This window comes from Phodopus roborovskii, unplaced genomic scaffold, assembly GCF_943737965.1.
Source record: "Phodopus roborovskii unplaced genomic scaffold, PHOROB, whole genome shotgun sequence".
Taxonomy (NCBI): domain Eukaryota; kingdom Metazoa; phylum Chordata; class Mammalia; order Rodentia; family Cricetidae; genus Phodopus; species Phodopus roborovskii.
In genome coordinates this window covers 2,109,841-2,133,872 of record NW_026126603.1, presented here as the reverse complement: position 1 = coordinate 2,133,872, position 24,032 = coordinate 2,109,841, and the positions used below count along the sequence as shown (strand labels likewise).

General features: G+C 43.9%; 1 protein-coding gene across 2 annotated transcripts in view; it reads right to left on the bottom strand.

Moving 5' to 3' along the window:
• Fam107b (family with sequence similarity 107 member B) overlaps positions 1–24,032 on the bottom strand; it is a 68,758-nt gene that overhangs the window by 21,765 nt on the left and 22,961 nt on the right. Inside the window, exon 1 of one of the 2 annotated variants that reach the window (XM_051205787.1) lies at positions 12,377–12,512. The exons of the other annotated variant lie outside the window; for it this stretch is intronic. Within the exon in view, the coding sequence (XP_051061744.1) occupies positions 12,377–12,410 (34 nt within the window). The 5' untranslated portion in view covers positions 12,411–12,512. Of the gene's footprint in view, positions 1–12,376; positions 12,513–24,032 lie in introns of those variants that run through there. 2 annotated transcript variants of the gene reach the window in all.

Below are 24,032 nucleotides of genomic sequence, written 5' to 3'. Positions count from 1 at the left end.
TTTTAATCCTTCCTACTGAGCCAGAAAAGGAGAAGCCTGACTCTTCTACATTCCTTGTCCTCAGAAATATCAGTTACACATTGTTCAACCGAACATGACCAGATGCTGCTCATGCCGGGCCCGGAAGATGGGACCTTGGGTTTGTGGAAGGAGCTGAGAACCAAGGAGGGCAGATGGGCACAAGTTCCTCCTCTAACTTGGACTCAGGTGCTTGGCACAAGCCCTAGACAAGTTCTGTTTGCTGCAGAGCTGAACAGGGAAACAATGTCCATTTTCCAAGTGGCAACTTATGCTTCTTCATAAGACAGCTCAATAAAACCCTCCCTAAAAGTCCACACACCGCAGGGGGCTGGTGAGATGGATCAGTAGAAAAGGCACTTGCTGCCAAGCTAGAGGACCTCAGTTCAATAACCAAGAGGATTCCCAAGAGGAAAGGACAGAGCCATCTTCTTCATGCTGGCTTCTGACCACCAGAGGCGTGCTGTAACATGCACCAGGATGTGCAAGCAACCAACAAGGTTCTGGCCACCAAAAGGTAACTCAAATTTGTGTCAGGTGAGAAATAAATATTTGTAGGAGCATCAGTTCATATCAATGTTCCCTGAAATAATTATTAGTTTGTTAATATGCAGCACATTAATCTAAACAAGCTTCAAGCAACTGAAATGCTAATTCATGATCTTGTTAATAATTGATTATCCTATATTCACTGTCCTTAAAATTGCTTCAGATTGATAAATTATACCTATCACATAACAGCAGAGAAATGACCAGTGCACACTTTAGATTTAAGAGTTTCCTTTTCTCCTGCATAAAATAGTTTGAAGAAGTGTGACGTTCAAAGCCCTCAGTTCCACTGATAAAGCATTCTCTGGTCTAACAGCATCACCCAGCGGCAAAAAGCACAGGTTGTACTCATAGCAATTGGCACTCTGTAAAAGAAAGCACTGGCACTTATTCCATTACTACAAGGAAAAGAAAATACTTTATTTTGAATCACAATACAAAAACTGGCAAGCAAATTCTAAAGCACAATTAGAAGAGAGCCATTCTTTGTCCAGATTACTCAGAGGCCTTCGAGAACCACACCGGGGGAAAAAACCACCCCTGACCTAGGTCTCTCCGCTCACAGAGGTCCAACAGAGGCCACTTGAACAGGAGCACTGCAGGCCAACCTGAGACTATCCCACAACTGCAGGCTGAAGGAAGTGACCACAGCCATATGGGTCCTCTGCTTTGCTGTCTGTCCAGCTGTGCCCATTACAGTTCTGTCACCTCTGTATAAGAACTTTCCAAACAAAGAAAATCTGTAACACCCAACTCCATTCCAAGGTAGGCTCTTTGATTCTACAAATTGAGAAGAGGAAGGAGGAGAGGAAGGAGAAGGAAGAAAGGAACAGGTCCTAGGAGATGACTCTTCAGGTAGAAGCGCTTGCCTAGTAAGCCTGACCAACCACAGTGCCCAGAGCTCACAGTGCAAGGACAGAACTGAGTCCTGAACACAGTCATGTGACCTCCACAGGAGGTCCATGCCATGTGCATACACACAGACACTGCACCCTCCCACAACATACATGTAATAACAAATACATTTTATAAGTACTAACATAAACCTCACTTGTTTGCATGGTGGATAGAGATAACTGAAAATAGTTTTCTGGGGCTGTAACTCAGTAGGTTAAAGCCCTTGTCTGGCTTGCATGAGGCCTTGGGTTTGATCTCCATCACTGGAAACCAAACAGATGAATAAGTGGACTCTACTTTACTGTGCAAAGGTAAGGATGAGCCAGAGGTCCTTTGAGAGTTATACACAACTTGGTAAAAGAGGAGCTGAGCTCATCCATTGCCCTCCACCAGCTTGTCCTAAGACCAAGGGCTGCAGAATATCTGACACCAAAAAGAGTGTTCTCCTCAGATTCCACAGAGGCCCCAGAAGGTCCCAAGTGGGCCTCTACTCCATTCGGCTTGCTCTCTAGAGCCCCTCTCTTACAGACCCACGCTGAAGGCCTTCTGACTCAGTTTCAGCTTCCCTCACCTATCAGCCCTCCCTCCATATCTAAAGAGTCAAGAGCTGTGTGCCCAGGGATAGAGAGGGCTACAGGAAACAAAGAGTGTACCTCACTTTATTAAACCCAAACTCCAAATCCAGGGCCTCTGAATATGAGACTAGACACAATTTTAAAAGCAGGAATACTTGGGGCTAGAGAGACAGCTCAGCATTTACAACCAGAACTGTTCTTCCTGAGGACCCAAGTTCCATTCCTAACATCTACCCTGAATGGCTCACACCACCTGTAACTCAAGCTCCTGGGGCATCTAATGCCCTCTTCTGGCCTCTGTGGGCACTGCACTCATGTATACATACAAGCATACAGACACTGATAATCAAATAAATCATCAAAAATAACGTGTTCCTATGAACACCCCATCATCCCATTCTGCAGCTACCCATTAAAATGGAATAGAGACTCTTACGTATGTGGCAGTGGCAAGGGACCATGTGTGGTGAATAGATGATCAATGTTTATCATTCTTTGTACAAAGTCATCTAAGATGTATATATTATATCATCATGACTTTCATTCAAGCCTGAATCCTAAAAGCTGCTCTGAAAACAAAACACTGATTACCCTTCTTATTGCTTCCTTGGCTTTTCTTGACTTTTATTTACCTTCTCCAAAATTGATGGTATTCTTCACCTAATCCAGACACATTTAAAAACAATTTAGAATTTAGAAAGTGTTTGCTCTCATAAGCTATTTTGAGAAGATATATTGGAGAAAATATACTTTACAACTTCCTTTCTGAATAATTGTTAACAATTTAACACTCTTAAACTGGGTAAGTGCAATTCCAGAAATTTATCTAGAGAAAAGAGTTATGTTGACAAAAATATCAGGAGGCTGGAGAGATGGCTTGGGAGTCGAGAGCACATACTGCTCTTGAGGACCTGAGTTCATTTCCCAGCACCCATGTCATCAGTGAGGGTTGAACCATTAAGGAGGAGGAAATGAAACACCCACATTACAGCTCATAACTGCCTGTAACTGCACCTCCAGGGGATCTGATGCCTTCTTCTAGACTCCACGAGTACCTGTACTCACATGCACAGACACACAGACACAGACTCAGACATGGACACATAAAAATAAAACTTAAAAACAAACAAGAATATTATTTCCAGCATGATCTAGATAGTAAAAAAAAAGTAGAAAATTATATTTAGCTATCTAACAATGGAATATAACAAGCAGTAAAATTAGATGTCATTAGAATAATGAAGGGGAAAATATTCATGATGCATTAAAGGAGGCGAGAACCTCCAAACTAACATACCCTTTGTTTTGAGTGCATTTGTGTGCATGGAAGCTCAGCACAGAGATCTGCTGTCTCAAACTCCAGAGGCAGCAGCACCAAGACCACAAGACACTGTCCAACACAATCAGAATCAGAATCTCTGGAGATGTACCAAACAATCTGCATTTCCATCATTTATGCTGGGTACCTCACAATCTTTGAGGGATAGTAAATGTAGCCCTTGAACAGATGGGGAAACTGAGGCCCAGTGGAGGTTAGAAATAAGCCTACCAAACTAGTAATAGTGTCACACAGCTCAGTGCACTAATAGTGTTTCTCTCTGTAACTATCGTTTGGAATCCTGCTCTGTGTTCTTTGCCCTAAATATGAAACATGAGGTATCTCAGGTATTACTTCATCTTTTTCTTCCTAGTGTTTAGCACTTAGCGATTAAGTTATTAATGGCCACTAATGCTGGCATCCCCATTGACACACGCTCTGATGAGTATCCTATGCAGCACCATTGAGGACCACACAGAAAGGTTTAGATGTAAGTGCACATTATTAAATCCCAGCCCACATCACCAGCAGCTGAAATACCAAATGCTTAAGGTATCTCTGCTACCTGCTAGGGTACAGTGGCCATGTAGCCAGCCCATAACCACTGTCCACACGCTTTGGGATCTACATTTAAAATTATGCAAATTTTAACCAATTTGCTTTGATTATTCTGATTTCTGCATTATTCTTTAATCTGAACATTAATGTGATACTTAAATATTTATACCACACCACTCTGTATTCACAGAAGTCAAACTGGGAGGGGAAGGGAACCACAGTTCATCCCAATGCTTTGAATTCCTTATTAAAGAGGCTTTCCCTGGCGTTTCTATTGCACAGCTCAGTCATTCCTTTCAGGAAACTACAAAGGGAATGAACTGGGAAGAGGGCAGATTGGGGCCAGATCATTCCTGAGAGGAAGGAAGCTACACAGACAGAACAGAAGGAACTTCTGCTGGACTAGCTCTCAAGAGATGAATAATAATGCGGAGAGTTCATGACTGCACTTGGCCGACCAAAGGGATTCAAACAAGATGCTCCATTTACAAAAGACCTAATGACTGAACCTCTTCAGAAATGACTTGTTCTGCTTCCCATTGAGGCACATAGAGCTGCAACGACCAAGACACAGACAGAAAAGGCAGGGAGATCTGGACAAGGGGCCTTGGGTTCACACTTCACTTTATCATGCTGTCTCACTCCCAATAACTCTCTCAAGTTTCCCAATCATGATCAATAATAACTGGATGCAATGTTTGAAAATCTATTTAAACTATAAGTATACTTTAATAACAGCATCACAATTTTACATACTTCTAGAAGCTTGCCAAAGGCTGGAGAGTCAGTAGGGTGATCCACCACCTTTTCCCTTGAGATTAAGAATCCGCAATGTTCTCTCAGGCCCCATCACTTGAGAGAGCCACCTCTGCTTTTTAGCTAATCCTAATGTAACCTGGCTTTTCCAAAGCATCAGTATTCAGGACAAAAAAATATACATAATACACTTTTGAAATAAATACAAAAATATGAAAATCAGCCCCATTGATACTCAGAGAAGAAAGCAGAAGCCTCGGGGACATTTGACCCTGTACATCATCAGAACATGAGGAAGGTGTAAACCAGGATACAAGCCACTCCTCACTGCCAGGTATGGCTGCTAACTTCAGTCTCTGCTTCCTATACAAACATCATGAGGATGCTCCTGTCCATCATCCCCAGCCCAGGTGGAGCCCAGGTCCTGGTGGCTCCTTCAGATCACTCATCACAGCAGGAGGCCACCCAGCCCTTCCAAGACAGCCCAGATACTGACCAGGCTGGCCCTGCTGATAAAAGCTCCAGGAAGCCTCTCCTCCACAAGTTCGAGTGTGTTCCTGGGGGCTTTGACCACTAGTGTTGCTTTCAGTTTTCAGCTCAGTAAGTTACCAATAAAAGGGTAGAGCAGAAACAGCCTAAAATGAAAGGTCCAGAACCCAATCTCAAGCATGTTGCCTCTGCCATTTGGGTCCTTCCTGGTAAAACAACAGCTATTTATTCTATGTTCCAGTGTTTCATCTCAAAAAGTCTGCATTTCAACCACAGTGTGGTTGAACCACTCAACAGTCAAAGGTAAACTTTTCATAGTTATCAAGAAGGAACTTGCAGGCCAGAAACAATGGTTACAATTATGTGTTTTTCTGGGTGTCTTAAATGTTTCATAATTATGAGAATGCACAGTGAATATACCTGATATCTGTTTCTACAATGAGAAATAACGTGGAGACTGGGGCACATCTTTGTCTGTTTCTTTGGAGGATGCCTGTCTCTAACTAAACCCTTGGGAACAGCTATTTACACAGCTCAGATACATCTAATTAAAGTGTTTTCCCACTTACCGCTCTTCAGGCTACCTCATGGGCTTTTCTATGAACATCAAATTGCCACTTTGCTAATGGAGGACACCAAAAGCAGGGCAGGAAGAATAATGCAGAGCCAGCCATGAGGTAAGGACTAGAGAGCTCACCCAGGTACTTCACCATCATCGTGTTCCTCTACTAAGCATGGGCTGAGAGGTAGGACTTAAAGACCTGCAGGTGAACAAGACATGGTCCCCAGTGCCCAGAAGCTCAAACACAGAAAAAAAGTCTGATGTGAGACAACAGTATGGGTCCTAGGGGTGGGAATTATAAGGAGGCTTAGAGACAAGATTTTACGATGGCTCCTGTCGGCTCCAGGAAGAGAAAGATTTCCCTGCAAACACTACCAGTGAGGTGCTCTGGGGTGCCAACAACATGCCTACCAGGAGATAAAGTCAAATAAGTTTCCTTTTAGTCCACACAAAAATGCTGACATTAAGTCAAAGCTGCTACAGGGTTCATAGGCGCCATGGCTCCTCCTCAATGTCCATCCCTGCCTCCACTGCCCCCTGCAGACACAGGAGCAAGGGAAGGCAGGGAAAATCCCACACTGGCTCTTCACCTGCAGGGAGGGTGCTCCCAGGAACCCCTGGGACATCTGCTTTTCATCTCAATGTCCAGAACAGTGTTATGTGACCAACCTAGCTACAAAGGAAGCCGAGGGGCATGTGAATCCCCATACCAGGTGTAAAAAGGGGTCAGCGAGGGTTGCCAGATAGAAAATTAGCCTAGCCTCACCCACATACAAAGTTGTGGATTGGGTTTCCCAAAAATTCAAAATAGCTTTCTAAAATCTGCCTTCAAAATGTTAGTATCTGAAGCTGAGTTCTTTGGAAAGTAAACAGATTCAAAGCAGTGGTTCTCAACCTGTGGGTCATGACCCTTTTGGCAGACCTCTATCCCCACCACCCCCCAAAAAACAACATTATGACTCATAATTAGCAAAATCACAGTTATGAAGTAGCAATGAGATTAATTTTATGGTTGGGGTCACCACTACATAAAGAACTATATTAAAGGGTCAAAGCATTAGGAAGGTTGAGAAGCACTGCTTTAAAGGAAGCCAAGAGTCTTGTGACAGGATCAGTGTCCTTATAAGTAATAAGGAGCTGTGGTGACTACTCAGGGGTTAACAGCACACATGTACTGTTCTCACAGAGAACCTGGGTTCAGTTCCCACCACCCAGACAGGTAACTTCCAACCACCAGTAACACCAGCCCAAAGGAGATCAGATTCCTCTGGCCTCTGTGGACACCTGAACTCTCATGCAGATAATCACACACACACACATGTTCAAAACAGACCTTTCTTTTAAAAGAGAGATCAGAGCGTCTTCTCAGTCCCTGTCCCCTCACATCACACCCCAATAAGGGAGGACACAGGGAAAAAAAGCTGTAAGCACAGTGAGCACCCCCTGCAGGAGCCCACATAGCCTGTGTCTTAATCTTAGCCTCCCAGGACTGAAGAATAGAAACACCTGTTGGACAGGCCACCAGGTCTGTGATTTTTCATGCTGGTGGCTGGACAAACCAACACATCCAAATTCAGCTGTCTTGGTGGGTTATAGCAGCCTCCTGGGCCTCCTCTACCACCCATCTTCCTGCACTTAGCTCAAGGTCTCACCTCCAAAGCTGAAAGGGAAACCAAAGCAATTTCTATCTTCTATGTAATTAGAGGCCACAGCGCCCATAACAAAGGCTGAGACTGGGTGACAGGGATAGGAAGGTTCTAATGGAACCTTTTTGAGCCTCAGTCTCACTGGCTGTGGAAGGTTTGGCAGGCACTCAAATATAAACACATTAGGAGTCAGTGTGGGCACAGGAACACAACACAGGTGTACACTCCTCCAACTCTAATGTCAGCATCAACCCTGCACACTCATTCAACTCCCTCTGTCCTTTCCAAGACACCAGGCCTTTGCATTTTCCCACAGGCTGCCTGGGGGAGCCACTAGAGAAACAAAAACAAGATCACCTCTGCTCCCAGAGACTACTGCCACCCCAGTGGCCTCAGTCACCCGCCCTTCACACACCCCAGTCCTGAAGCTGGTTCATACTTCAAGAAGCCATGCTTAGGCCATGGCTACCTGTCCACAGGTTAACATGGGAACTTTCTGAATCAGAATGAAGAAAAAGGCAGGCACCTTCCCAGCAAACAAGGAGCACAGAAGAGTGAGAGGAAACAAGCTGGCCACATTTAAATGGCCATGCCTCATCAGTGCCACCATGTCTGCAAGGCATAAGGACCTTCATTCACCCTTAGGGAAGTCAGAAGGATGCTCACTGTTCTAGAAAACACTCCAGAGCTGGGGTTCTGGCTCAGTGATAGAATCTTACCTAGAATACTTAAGGTTCAGTGGGTATAAGTGCAAGTCTAACAACCTGAGTTCAGATCCCCAGAACCCATATAAAGGCCAGATGCAATGTCTGCAATCCCTGTGTGCTTCAAGAAGATGGAATAGAAGGCAGAGAGGAAAATCTTCACAAGTTCATGGCCCAGCTCACCAACCATAAAGGTAAGGACCAATACCCACAGTGGTCCTCTAACCTCTATACAGATGCCATGGCTTGTCTACACCCACACAGACAAATAACCCCCACCACCACTAACTCATTCTCTCTCTCTCCTGTCTCTCCTCCCCCCACCCCACCTCCCACCCCCCCAGCCCCGCCTGCAATAAGGATTTAGAACCCTCAGCTACTCTCCAGCACCATGTGTGCTGGCACCCTGCACGTGACAACTGAGTAACTCTGAAACTCTAATCAAGTCCACAACTAAATGCTTTCTTTTGTAAAAGTTGCCTTGGTCATGATGTCTCTTCACAGCAACAGAACAGTGACTAAGAGACTTCCCCTCCTCCACCCTGGCACATAAGTATGTAAGAACACCAACCTCCCACCACCAAGACTGTGGCCCCCCGTGGATGATGGTGCCTTAGGGCTCTGGCCCCAGGAACCGACACCTCCCATCAGCCTACTCACACCAGCAACTCAGGGCACAGCAATCAATCTGTGACTAACAACACCAGCTTCACTAAGTCCAAACGTGTGGTCCTTATACAAATCCTTTCAGCAGCTACAACGATAGTAAAGAGTGGAAACGAGTCTGGTGCTTCCCCTCATGTCCTTCCTTGTGGAATGGAAAATCTGCTGCCCTCCGGCAGCCACCCAAGTTGCACATGTTTCCATTTCTTTTGTTGCCACAGGATTCATTACCCAACAATTCAACATCCAGAAACTTCCCCTCAGCTTGACTTCTGCAGTTCTTGTCACAAGAAGCAGACCTTACTTTTAACAGAACCTGTTTTTTAATCCACAGACATAGGCACTACTGGTGACTTTAAGTCAACAAAAAGGACACAGATGAAGGACATGTTAGCACAGTCACAACACAAACATGTCCTTTACTATATCTGGTTATAAAGGAACTCATGAATTGATTCCAGACGAACAATTAGAAAATAATTGTCTAACAAAGGACACATGCATCATTATGCTAGCTACTTCAGCAGGGGGTGGGGGTGGGGCTAATCTAAAAACCTTAAAAATGCAACTCTACCTTCTTAAAGGGATTAAGTGCTGAAAATAAAATTTAGCAAAAGGGTCAGGGAGAAAGAGAATTTCTTTAAAAGGTTTTTCAAGGCAATGCAAAGAACAAACCCGGGAAAGAAATTCTCCATTCTGTTTTACAATCATAAATATCATACTGATAAGATCCCAAGTATTCAAGAAAATAATGTTAAAATTCAGTTTATAGTAAGATACATAAACACAAGAATAAATGTGACATGTTGAGGATATCTGCCAGGGAGCACTTGACTAGCTGCATAAGGCTGGAGGTCCATCCTCAACACCACAGAGAGGAGAGGAGGGAAGGGAGGACAGTGGAGCGGGGGGGGGGGGGGGAGAGAGGAGAGAGGGAAGGAGGGAGAGGGAGAAAGAAGAGAGAACTTGATTTTCCTAATTTCATTTATGAATGTCAGTGTTGAAATGATCATCTTATTATTTACAAATGTATTATTAGTTCTGGGGGAGGAGGTACCTATTGCCATTTCAAAAGCTACTGTGCTTGGTAAGGATATACTGCCACAAATATTAAAAAAAAAAAAAAAAAAAAAACTATTTCATTTCCAAGTTTAACCCCCTGGGTTTGTCAGTTCCAATGTTAGCTCTCACCTCTCAACTGCTTTATCACAGTCTCCCAAAGCCCCCATGCTCCAGAGCCCTCTTGGCAGATGGGACACTACTTTCTCTTATTTGACCCTGCAGAATTAGAGTGTCCCCCGAGTACACACACACATTCACAAACACACACACCCCTTCTGAGACACTTGTCTCTGATACACATAGCTTGGTTCTGTCATGAGGCTTTGGAAGCATTATATTTACTGTAGAAAAAAGAGAAATGATAACCTTAAGAGAAAAGAAAATACAGTTTAATTTGAAAACAGTTTGAGTGGTCATACCCGCTATGTGTCATGCTGAATGTGACAATGGGCTCAGCTGAATGTGGCTCACAATGCCTTGAAAGTTCTTAATGGGAAATAGAGAAGGAAGGGGGACACTGTAAAACAATGTCACAATGCCATTTTAACCACCAAAATTCTTACATTCAAAAAAAAAAAAAAAAAAAAAAAAAAAAGGTCACTCTGCACTCACTCACTTAGCAATAGAAAGGGCTAAGAAAGTAAGAAAGATCTAGTAATCAGCACTTCCCCTTAGCATAATTAAACTCACTCTAAAGACCTTGGGAAAACATACAATAAAGATATATTGTCACAAATACTTAATTTTTTTGAAAAAAAAATGTGAAAGCTACAGATTAATGGCATTCAAAGGTTTCTGTGTGTAAGCCACATCATACAATGACACAGACAGATCCACAATTAGTCCCAGAGGTACTTTCTCACATTTCTAACACTACATGTGTGTTCTCAGATGTCCATCACCTCACCTTTCCTACAGCTCACTGTGACCTACTCAGCTGACTCCAGGACCCACCAATGCCACCTACCTGAAGCCGGGAAGACCCTGTCCACTTCATTTAGCTAAACATGGAGGACAGAGCCAGGATCCATGGCAAATGCCTCAAATCCTAGCACTTTTCAAAGTGAAAGCAGGAGGATACAGACTTCAACATACAGGCACGTCACACACTCACACACACACACACACACACACACACAATAAATATTTTTAAAAGAATTGTTGCAGTATATGTTGAGTCCCCCTGTATTTGAAAAATTCTTAAAGGTCATTTTGAATATCTGATTTATTACATCTGTTCTTTTATTTGTAAATAAATTTCTGACGCTCCTTTTGAAACAACACTCTCTCACTCTCCATCTTTCACCAATCAGTCTTCTCTCCATCTTGCACCAAATCAGTCTTCTCTCATCTTCCACCAATCACTACTCTCCATCTTGCACCAATCACTACTCTCCATCTTCCACCAATCAGTCTTCTCTCATCTTACACTCATCTTACACCATGGCAGGAGGAGCCTTCCGTCACTATGAACAAACATAACTCTTGAAATGGTCTTTCCTACTTCCTCCCTTGGGTACACGTAGATACCCAAGGATCTATGGTGACCATCAGAGAGGGAATGGTTTAAAGGTTACAAGGTGGAGCCGATGGCAGCGGGACAAACACTGCTGGCAGCATTTGCTGTTCGCAAGAGACGTCACTCATCAAGCAGCAGCTCCATGGAGGTTTCCACATGCCTTCCGCTGCAGGAAGGGCTGCAAATGATCCTGCACAGCATTGTTGTCCCTTTGTTTTTATAAGACAGGATCTCATGGAGCATAGACAGGCCCCTTCCAACTCACTCTGTAGTCCAGGCTGTCCCGGAATTCCAGGTAATCTTGTCCCAGCATCTCCAGGGCTGGGATGGCAGGTGAGGGTCACTATGCCAAGTACTAACTAATGTCTGCTTAATGCCAAAACAATAATCCTATATGCATAACTCGTGTGTGTGTGTGTGTGTGTGTGTGTGTGTGTGTGTGTGTGTGTGTGTGTCACTGGGCATGGAACCCAAGGTCTTGAGTGTGTATGTTAAGCAAAAGCTCAACCTGAACATCCAGCCCATTTATACAACCTCAAGAAATAAAATCAAGGAGCAAAGAAGCTCCCCAGGATCAGGTATCAGAAACCAAATATAAGGCCACAGATTGCTGCCACATGGACAAGTGCATAGAAACAGATGGTATGGGAGAAAGCAAACGATGCTCTGTTTCCCTTGCTGACAAAACAACACAAGAAAGAACTTAGTATGTGGGTAGAATGCTGCTCAGAGGTACAGCAATTGCCCACTATGCATAAGGCCCTGGGTTTGATTTCTACCACCACAACCAAAGCCAGCTTAAGAAGTTTCAAGATCTGAAAAAGTCAACCCAGCTGTACCACATACCAGCTAACCTTACATCTCAACAATGAATAAATACTGCTCTGCATAGTGTCTGTGGACCCAGGCTTTGGCAGCACTGAGGCTGAGCTGGGCTTGGAGAAACAGAACCCTCAAACCCAAGTCCCTGGGGTGAACAAAGGGAGAGGCAGCCCTCCCGCCCACACTGACTCCTTTCCAAACCCTTGTGGAGTTCCACTGGCCTCAGAGCTTTCCTTACCTTCACCTCTCAGCCTTGTGGCACGGACTGCCATCTCTGGGCTGTCCTCTGGGCTTTGTCACCATGCACACACAGGCTTGTCACATCTAGGGAAGCCGGCTCTGCCTGTTTGGAATCAGTGGTTGGCTTCTTCTCTCTATCTTTTCTCCTTCCACCCTCCCACTGCCCCACCCCTCAAGCATCCCTCCCCCATGAATTCCTTCCACTGGCCTTGGGAAATAGGGCGTATTTCATCAGGTGGAGGTAATATAATCCTCACCATTGGTATATTTACTAAAGGAAGGGAGGGGGGTTATCTTAACATTTGTCAAACAGGCAAAGTTGTCAGACTGAATTCAAAGCCAAGACAATGACAGCAGAAAGCCAGAAATTCTGGGACACCAACCAGGTACAGGAGTGCCCGCGAACAACCACTGGCCTTAAGCATACTTACACAACAATTTCTTTGGCACAGTCAGCAAGAGGGCAGGGAGGAGATGAAGGCGAGCTGTGCTGGTGTGAATGGACTGGGCCAGTTGTGGCTTGGGGAATCTGGCAGAAATTAATAGGGGCAAGGCCTCAAATATGCCAGGAATTTTGCCCAGGGCAGTAAACAATCTCAGTGTGGTGTAGGACTGCATGAACTTGGGTTTTGGAAAGAGGAAACACCAGGAGGGTAGCTAATAAGTTCTGACAGGGCTTTTTCCAAACAGGGTTACATTTTCTCTTTCCTGTCTACACCATTAGCCAATAGTCTCCAATCCTTTACCAAGAAAGTGGGTGAAGAGGGACACTCAGCCAACTATTAGATGGAAGCAGGCTAAGTGCACGAATTAGATTTGACTAAATGGATGCGAGGTACTTTCCTATGGTGAACAACTCTAAACATTAGACTTTAAAAACATCATTATTGGTGGCAGGACACGGAAAAATTGATCTTGAACTGACTAGCAAACTCACCCTGTGGGGTGGGTAGCTTGCACAGTGCTGGTCCTGCTGTGCAGGCTGCTGGGGCAGAAGGCCTCAGTGGTCTTACCCAGTGCTAGATGCTACATGCTACAGTATCAGCAAGCAAAAAGTGCCCACTGGCCAACTGTGCAAGACTCGATGGGGATATGAACCACTTTCTTGACTGGATTTGAGGGCTACACTACAGGAGGAAATTCATGCCTGGTATAGTAAGTATGATCAAAACCCATAGCTAGGGAAGTCTATTGACCTTGTTTTGCTAAATGGTTACTTTGTCAGATTGCCTTGTAGGTATTTGTGTTTATACCTACAGATGAATACTGCTCTCAACCTTAGTCACAGAAATGTCTTATTACAGTGGGTAGTCATTCATGCAAAAAAATTAAAAATAAAAAATAAACCTTAGACATTGTCATAGCAACAGTACACATACCTGTGCAGATCAGCAAACCATAAAGCTTCTTGCTTTACATTTTGCATACACCATTGACTTCTGTTTAAACCACACCCCAAGATTAGGAAATCTCTACTTTATCAAAACAGGGAGGCCTGTAACCCAGAGTAGTGATCTTCAGGTGGAAAACGCACAGCAGACCAAGAGACAGACTGAGTTTCTAAGCCCTCAGGAAACAGGACATCATTATTACAAATCTACTTAATGATTTGAAGACATGCTTGATTTTATCTTAGAAAAAAATGTTATTATGAAACAAGACAAGACGAGATTAAGCAACAAAATCTTCCAAAACTAAATATACTAATGTATCTGTTACTTTAAGTACTGATGACACTGTGAACTTGAAATCTTACTCCCATAGACATTAGAGTTTAACTATAAATTATAAAATATACAGAGTATTTGGGGCTAGCATTTTCAATATAAAACTTAAGCATCTTAATCTTTGTTTTATGAGACTAACATTTTACTTCCATCTTTAATCTGGCTGTATTTTACCTCTTTCTTATTCTTTAATATAAATTCTAATTCTATTCCATTAGGAAGAAATTTTTACTCCTAAAAATTCACTGCAAAGATAAAAAGACTCAACTCACTGAGTTGGAAAATCAGACATTTATGTGTTTCCTCATTGCATCTGGTCTAAACCATTTTCCTTACACTTAACTTAGCTCCACAACCTCATCAAAGAGCACAGGTCCCAGAATCAGGAACACCAGGCCCAGACCAGCTGTCACACTCAGACCCTGTACCCTTAGAAAGTGTGTGTGTGTGTGTGTGTGTGTGTGTGTGTGTGTGTGTGTGTGTGTGCGTGCTTAAGTGTATATCCGAAGGGTCCTTCCCATTGTCTGAACCAACTGCTTTGATGAGAACTGGTTTGATAACAGAAATTTAGAACTGATAAAGTTGCCCATGTGACTAAAGACCTAGAAGTGTTGATTACTGAGTTCCTGGATTGTTCCTGGTTTGACCAGGACTCTGGGGTTGAAAATGGAAATATACTAGTCAGTACCCAGGCTGCCAGAATCAGCCCAGGTCTCACTATCCTCAGCTGCCACAGCCCTAATCCATGAGAACCCTGTTCTGGACACCACAAAGTGGTGTGGCACCTCCACACCAGATTGAACCTATGCTATACTCTCTGCTATTGCTGCTATCACAGGACATGTGGGGAAGCCTATGGACTATGCCTGACTTCACAGTTCAGGCTTCATTGGAACTGCAACGTAAGAACACATCCACCTCTGCAATGCTGCTTCTCAAAGAGACTCCAGTACCGACAGTTCTGTGCCAGCAACCAACAACAAAAGGAAGCATTCACACACGCACTTGTCTGTACCAAGGATTTACTCTCTTCCCATGGTTTGTCAGGGCTTGCCCCAATAGGTCCTCCAAAACCCAAGCAGAAACATTACTCGGTCTAACCCAACCATCCCGCTCCTCACACTTCATGGCTTCACCTTGTCATTTGCCCTACTTACACACCCAATGTCCCTGACCTGGAATGTGACCTCTAGACCCTCCCCATTCCAAGCCTCTCCCATCATAGCTCATTCTAACCATCTAACATGGATCCCTCCACTGTCAATCTCTGTCCTTAACCTTCTTCTGTGTTTGGGTTAATGGGTGAGCTCATGTGTTTGTCCTAGACTGCCTTTTACCTTATTTGAAGCAGGGTCTCACTAACTAGGCTGAGAATTTGTCTCCCCTCTCCTTATGGGGGCCCTGAGATTACAGCCATATATGCTATACGTCCAGCTTTCACTTGGGTTCTGGGAGTCAAATTCCTGGTCCTCCTGTGTGTGTAGCTAGTGCTTTACCTTGTGAGCCATCTCCCCAGCCCTCAGTTGTCACTTGTTAGAGTAATGAAGTGTCTCAATAATTTGCTACAGAAAAAAGTGCACTCTATGAGCACTTTTATTAGTCCTGAATTGGCTGGTGGTAGTACAAAACAGTTTTCATAGGTCTTGGGAAACATTCATTTCTAGTCTATTTATTCCTACTGTGGCTGGATCTGTTCACTACTTCAAAGCCTTCCTTACAATGGGTTTGTTATCAATTGTTTGGAACTTGAAACAGTAATTACATTAGCAATGACTGCTTGGTCCACAAGTGGCCCACTGAAACACTACCCTATTACCAGGGAACTTTTGACTGCTTACAGCATTCCAGGCATTGTTTGAAACACTAGTACTTCATCTCCTTTAAGCTCCCCGATAATTCTACGCATGAGGCGTTTGTGTTCTTGCTGATAGAGGAGTAGCTGAGCTCAGGAGATTAGCAACTTACCTAAAGTCATGCAGCCTGGAATTCTGAAAGGGCAAAGTTCACATTTTAGCCCCCCCTCCACTTGAGTCCCAGTAACTCCTGAGTTCTCAAGCTTTTCCTCCTTGGTCTGCCAAGTCTTCTCACATCCCTAAAAGCCCTGAGCTATGCACCCACTGTGCTGTGAATACCACAGCACAGCCAGTGTAATTACTCACCTCCACCAGCTGACCACAGGCACAGTAACTATTCCAAGACTCCAACACCTCTCCAGCTCTGAGAAGTGAGAAGGTCACCTAACTTAAATGTTTCACCCTGAGAAATGAAAGGGAAACGATGTCCTAGCCTTCCTATATATGCCAGGACCGGGAACCAACAAAAGATTGCTTGCTATAGTGTATAATCTGCATTACTAAAAAGCTAGAAAATGAAGGAAGTTGGATGGGAATTTCCTGAAGTATCCATGGGAATTTCCTGAAGTATCCGGGGAAATCATTATGGATCCCAACTGGCCAACAAGCTGATTTTCCTGTCTTCCTTCCTCTGTTTCTCAGAGTGAAAGTGGCCCCTGACTGTGCTTCATTGAGGGCAGGGAATATGGTAAAGGTGGAGGTCAGGCCTGCTGGGGAGCTGAGCAGGGGCACTTCTAAATCTAGCCTGTGGAGCAGACCATTGAGACTGGGCTACTGAGTTTCCAAGAGCACACCAATGCCCTACTAATACACCCTTGCTGGTATAACCAAAAAGTGTCTGAAGAATTCCTACTCTTACTCATTCTCAAGAGCTAAACAGAAAGGGGAGGCCAAATTATTTCATAAAAAAGGCAGAGAAAAAAAGCCAAAGTAAGATTACCTGGACAGTAACAAAACTGTATGTGCATTTCTTAAAGACCATGCTGATTTTGCTTATTTCCGGGTGAACCAGTTGGAGTAAAGCCATTCAAACAGAATCAATCACCATGGCCACAACTACAAAAGGGTCTGTACCACAACATCACCATGCAAATGGAGCAGGGTCATGGAAGCTACAATAGCCACTGCTCACCAGGCCTGGGCACAGGCCTCTAATCCCAGCTACTCAGGGGGCTGAGCCAGGAAGATCACAAGATCACAGCCTGCCTGGGCTATCTAGTGAGCTGAACATAACCTAAGTAATTTAATAAGCTTTTGTCTCAAAAGGAAAAATAAGGGGTTGTGGGGTGAGGGGTGGAGTAAAGTTCAATGGTAGAGTGCCTGCCAAGGATTTCATTATCTTAATATCTTAGGTACAGTCCCCGGTTGAGTTTAGTCAGGTACAGCTATGGATTCAGTGCTTACAACAATCTCCGGATTAATGAATCTATAGTTGTGTCTGGGAAGTACACAACACAGCTTCATTCAAACAATAGGATTTTCTCAGTGCCCCTAAATGCCCCACACTCTCTGTCTGCGAGACCAGACAGCTCAATTCCTAATGTTTGCCCAATCAGCATTTGCATTTATACACACACACACACACACACACACACACACACACACACACTCAGAACAAAGGCCCTTCACAAGCTTAGGGGATAGAAAAGATATGCATGAGTCCACATTAAGAGGGCTTGCTCTTTCATAAAAGTGAAATAAAATCTCAGTAGCCATGAATACAACACTAACTAACATCCAAACTGTGTACGACAATGAGGAAAACGTTAGTCAGGCGCAAGTTTTCCATAAGGTAAGCCATGAAGAGGCTGCGGCCAGTCCTGGCAGGGCATTTTACAGAGGACCAGGAACACAAAGGAGCAAAACTAGTCTGACTGACAAGGGCACATTTAGCTATGTGACAGGAAACATGGCTGAGTAAGCATTGGAGCAAGTGACACAGGTCCCAGAATCCTAGTGTACTCCTGTGATGTGGTCAACAAAGGACACCTGTGTGTCCTACAGAAGGCATGATGGGAACTCTCATAGGTGCATGGATAAAGTAGCTATTCAATTTCTCTGATTTGGTCTAAGACATATAGGAAAGTGACCAGGAACTAGATTAGGGGAGGGGCTTCCATGCTCTCAGGGTCTCAGGCAGGCAAGGGTAAAGGCCCCTCCCATTTGTGGTTATGGTAATACAATAACAACCCTTTCAAGCCAGGTCTACCACAAAGACAGCTATAAACCCAAGAAGGAATCAAAAGTAAATAATGGCTCCAACTTCTTTAGAGAAACAACTGGGCATTCTTGGAGTATACCTTCTATTCTCCAACATCTTCAACCTGTGCTAAAATTGGATGGATGAAAAATTAGCCTATTTCCAAGTATAATGATAATTAAGAAATACAGCATTTATGGCTGTTTTAAATAGAGGTTCAAATGGTCTTTTCATAGAAAACATTATTAGAATACACAATTATGTTGTACAATTTCCCATCACAAACTGACTGTGCCTTCCACAATGGCTGTGGAGCCACCTGCTTATGTTAGCAAAGCCACAACAGAACACAAGCATGGAGCTGTCCACATGATGACGCCCTCAGCTGTAACATGAAGTATGTGGGGTGCAAAACTGCAGGGATCTGGCTCTGAGGATGCAGTGTGGAGTCTTCAAGCATCTTAGTAATCACTAATTACAGCACAAAGGATATAAATCAAAGAAACAAAAACACGATAAGCTGCTCCATTTTCGGGAGAGCGACTGCCATCAGCTCTGGATTCCTGCCCACCCAGGACAAAAGCCTGGGAGCAGCAATCCTTTAAATGCTGCCTCAGCCACACAACAGCTGCCAAATGTCCCTTCTAAACCAAGGAGTAAGCAGAGTGTGTCCTTGCATTTCTGAAACCACTTCAATTTCCATATAAAACTGTGAAGTGACATTCACGCCACCAGCAAATGACCCAGACACTAACCCACGATGGCTGCCAGCTCTTGTCAGGTCATTTCCTGGTCATGAAGGAATATCATCATTGTCACAGGACAGACATCCTCTTCCGTGCTTTGGGGAGAGGAAAAAATTCTACCTGGGCCAGAACAGATATGAGGAAATGGCAAATCCTGCCCCTGCGTGCAAAAGCTCAACTCACACCAATTCTTCCATCTGAAAGTCTTTCTGCCTGCTACTAAAATAAAAAGGGAAAGCTCAAATCCCAGCACAGCCACAGAAAGACCACATTGATCTATTCAGTAAAAACTTGAGGGAAAACAGAATATTTCAGCTCCCATTGCAAAAAGAGTGTTTTCTTTATAACACAACGTACTGATAAGGGTATAGACTTACCAGGCATGTGCATGCCTCAAGACACACACACACACACACACACACACACACACACACACACACACACACACACACAAACCATGAACATTTAACTTTGATTTTAAAAGAGAAATGATAATCTCAGCATTCAGGAGGCAGAGGCAGGCAGATCTCTGTGAGTTCGAAGCCAGCCTGGCCTACAGAGTGAGTGCCAGGACAGGCTCCAAAGCTAGAGAAACCCTGCCTCAGAGAGAGAGAGAGAGAGAGAAAGAGAGAGAGAGAGAGAGAGAGAGAGAGATGATAATCATTTAAAATTGTAAAATAGAGAAACTTATGTGAGACAGACATCAGCATGTTAGTAAGCACATAGTAAAATAGGCAAGTAGGGCTGATTTATAGGAAGCAGGACTCTTCTTTCATTATGAACAGAAAATATGCAAATGGAGGGTGGGGTCCAGGACCAGGCAGAAGTGTTAAAGGTCAGCAGGAAGACTGGCAATATCAGCCTTTACACGTCTGAGGAGGTGGTATTATCTGGCTAGAGAGAATGAGACAGGGAAGAGGGGTGAGATCGAAACTCCAAAATTATATATAAAATTGAAAGGCATTGTGCATAGTGTGAACCGACGAGGAAAAGGTTTTAGGCTGCACTGAGGCCCTCGGAGGTGGGAACAGGATCTCTGGGTTACCGAACAACTTTCTCTGGCAGGGCTCAGCTTTAGAGAGAGGCATAGGTGTTGGTCATGAGGATGGGAGATGCCATGGTGTCAAAAGGGACACAGCTGGAGTGGAAACATGTGACAGAGCCGGGCGAACCCTGGGAGAGAACAGGAGGAAAGAAACGGTAGTAAGGAGAGCCTGACATTCCCTGGAATTACCCATCCTAAGTGAAGCACACAAGATTCCATCCAGTCAATGAGATCTCAGAACTTTGGCTCAGAAGCAGTTGTTGCTACTAACAGTGGGGTGGCCCACTCCTCCCAATTTTACTTCTCAAAGTCCCATGTCCTGTGCAAGTCTTCAATCCACAAACTATGCCAGATCCACCAGACACACTGAGGCTTCTGGTCCCCAGTTCACTCTGGCACTGGAGTCACACAGTGAGCATCAACAAACAGATGTGAACAGAAAGACTGCACCCCAGCACCCAAGTGCTCAAAAGATGAGGAGGTGTGAGAGGCAAATATGGCTGAGATGAGCCACAAGGGAGACAGGACTAGAAGAGGAATGATCACAGGGGCAAGGTCTCTATCCCTAGCTTCCAGTCCTAAAGGCCCCAAGGCGTGATGTGGCATTTTCTTCTAGGCTGCAAGCTGACCTAAAAGCAAAGAATAAGGAGGTGGCATAAGAGTTGGACAGCCACAGGATAGGGGCAGAAGATGAGTGGACACTGAGCAAGTGCAGAAAAGCATGAACGCAGGACAGGAGATACACACTAGACAAGCCAAGACAGAGTGGCATGGAAAGGCACTCAAAACTAGGACTGGCCATCTTGCAGGAGCATGCTGCTACTAGAAATCAACCACATGACCACAAAGAGATATGTTTAGAACTCTGCAACTTAGTGACTTTATATGATACAAGACCAGAATGATGCAAAACAGTTGCCAAACCAGGACCAGGTCCTGTCATCCCAGCCCCATAACATGCATGTCCCGTCCCTAACACAAGGAAAATTCAGTTGTTCGTGAAAACTTCATCTCTACTCAAAAGCAAATACACTCTGTGCCACATAATTGAAAGTAAACATTTGTCTCTGGTGAAGTAGCTCCTTCATTCTGTGACAATACACCTTACAGCTAAAAAGTCAGATCTATTCTGCAGCCCTGGATGGATGCCACTCTCAGCCCAGCATTCACATCATTCACCATCTGACACACACTAAGTCCTCAATTCTAACCACTTATAAACACTAGTCCCACCTGCAGAGGGGCTGTTCTAATCTGCCTTGCAATGTCACCCCATACCTAGGGTACACAGATTCCAGGACCTATCAGAAATGTACACCTCAGGGTGTGCTCATGACATCACAGCTCACTTATAAATTGTGGACTTCCCTGTGGAATCCAAAAACAATAAGACAAAGACTAGACTTGAGCTGTAGGCCCCGTTCTAATTATTATGTGTGCACTGGGCTAAAGGGTCCTCTTCTCTGAAGCAGGACAGATTATTATTGATAAACTATTAGAATATTAGAAAATGTAACATCTACATCAAAGCAAAGAATGTAAAATTGTAACTGCAGAGTCTTACAGAGTTGATTTTAGTGAAGGACAAGGATGCTCCTACCAACCCAATACTAAGACCCAGCCACCAAGCATGCCCAAGATTGCCGCTGGCTCTCCCAGTGCACTGTGGGGTTGAGAGGATCCAGGAGTGACTCTGAAAACAATGCTGCCTGGCTCATGCCTGATTCTCTCAAATTCCTCCTGAGTATCACTGTGGACATGTGGGATTTTGAAAACCAACTACACCCATGTGTTTATCTGTTTTCCTGCCTCTCCTCTCATACTTTAAGGCCTCTCCCACACGGGAAACACTGCACAGCTGCCAATGTGAAAGGTGTCCCCACACCTGCTAGACATGGGTAACAATTCAGTGCTTGTGTGCTCATTAAAAATAATAATGCATATACATTTATGTATAATAATATACATAAAACAAATAAAACTTAAGAATTACAAAAAAGATTTTTAAAAAGTAGAAAAACAAACAAAATTTAAAAACCCAATTCACTGAGAACAGGATCTAATAATGTACACAACACACACACACACACACACTTGAATATACAACCCTTCTCCAAAAATCTTTTATCTAGGATATAACAAATGGCTAACTGGGTAAAATTACCTTAGGCATTAAGTACTCCTGGCTGAATCGTATGAATGAACCATTTGTTATAAACACATGGTAGATATAACTTACTCAGTATCTCAAAGGCAAGCTATGGTTTTTGTTGCTCTTGTGGTTTTTTTGTTTGATTGATTGTTTTGTTTTGTTTTAATCTGTCCACTTATAAGAATCCACATACTGGACGAAATGTGGCTGGAGACAATGGCATTTGAGACACTACATGCACTTGTTGAGTTCTGTTCTGAGCTTCAACAGATCAAAGGTCACTATAGTCATCTAGACTTCAGGACAGTAGTTGGGGATGACCACAAAGACCTTGCTCTTGAGACTAATAAGCTATTATTCAGTGATTCAAACTTGACCAACACAAGAGACAGAAGGAAATACAATATAAAGGCCACTAATAAATCACTTAGTGAACCCACAGGAAAAGTAGTAGTTAACTGTCTCTGTAAGTTTACAGGAAACAAAAATAAGATTATGTGATACTTTAATAATACTACATTACACACTTTTCCAGTGTACTTCTACCCTTAAAAAAAGTTACCTATGGTCCTTTAAATTCTTCATGAAGTTAAATTCTTCATGTATTCGAATTTGTGCATAAAGGGTCACAACTGGCCAGTAGCAGGGAATTTGAGTCTAGATGCACTTTATCCCAGAGATTAGAACAGTCTGTACCACTCTGTGCCCCATCTGTGCGCAGCAGGAGAGTAACGCAATATTCTATACCCGCAATACAGCTTCACGGTGGCCTTTCATGAAAACAGACTTTGTTAGCCTTTGTCGTAAGTCACTCCTAAGAGTAAATTATCCACAGGAGTCAAGAGAGAGTAGTAAAAGGGCACAGCTTCTTGCATGGATCAAAGCAGGAGCCAGAGCTTCAACAATTTCTATACAGACATTTATACCACCCTATACTAGGCCTCCCCTACTAGGGAACTTCTCAGTGGAGAGGCATGAAAACTCAGCAAAGAAAATGTGCAGTATGGCAGCCTAGACACCAAATGAACACCCATGGAGAGGGGTCACACAGATGCACACTTTCACAGTCAATTCCTGATGGTAAAAAAGCATTTTACAACAGGACTCCAGCCATGTGTGGTGACACCACCTGTAATCCCAGGGCATGGGGGGCCAGAGCTGGGTACCCAGCCTGGGTGCAATAGTTCACCTGGAGCTACATAGCAAGACCCTTTCTCGACTCCTCTCCAAAAAGTAAAAATACTGATGCAGACCCGCCCCACATCTATGCTTCAAAATACAGTAGTGATTATTCACATATCACACATTTTCTACTGCATTTTACATTTTAAAGTGCATTTGTAATAATGAGATTCAGCAACAGGTAAATGAACAAATAAAATGTGCTATCTACGTACAACAGAATATTATTCAACCAGAAAAAGAAAATGTCTGACCCAGGCTGTGACCTGGATGAAACTTGAGAATAGTAGGCTTAGTGGAATAAGTTAGTCACAGAAAGACACACACTGTACCACTCCACTCATGCAAGGCCCTTCATATAGTCATATTTCTAGTGGTAGCCAGTGGTAGCCAAGGGTGGAGGAGAAGGGGTAAAGAGGCAACTATTTAATGAACGTAGAGTTTTGGCTTCAGGATGCAAACGTTCTGGTGGTGGACAGTGGTGGTGGGTACACAGCACTGAAGGTACTTGATGCTGCCAAACCATACATGTGAGGCTGTGACAATGGCCAGGTGGGGAGGAGCATCGGCAGAACAAGCCTGAAGACATGAGCTTAACCCCCAGAACCCAGTGAGATAAGAGGGAGAGCTGTCCTCTGACCTCCGCACCTGAGCGATGAGGGCTGGAGCAGCACTTGCTGCTGTTTCAGAGGAGCCACACTCTGTTCCTAGCTCCCATATTGGGAGTGGAGGGAAGCTTACAACCATCT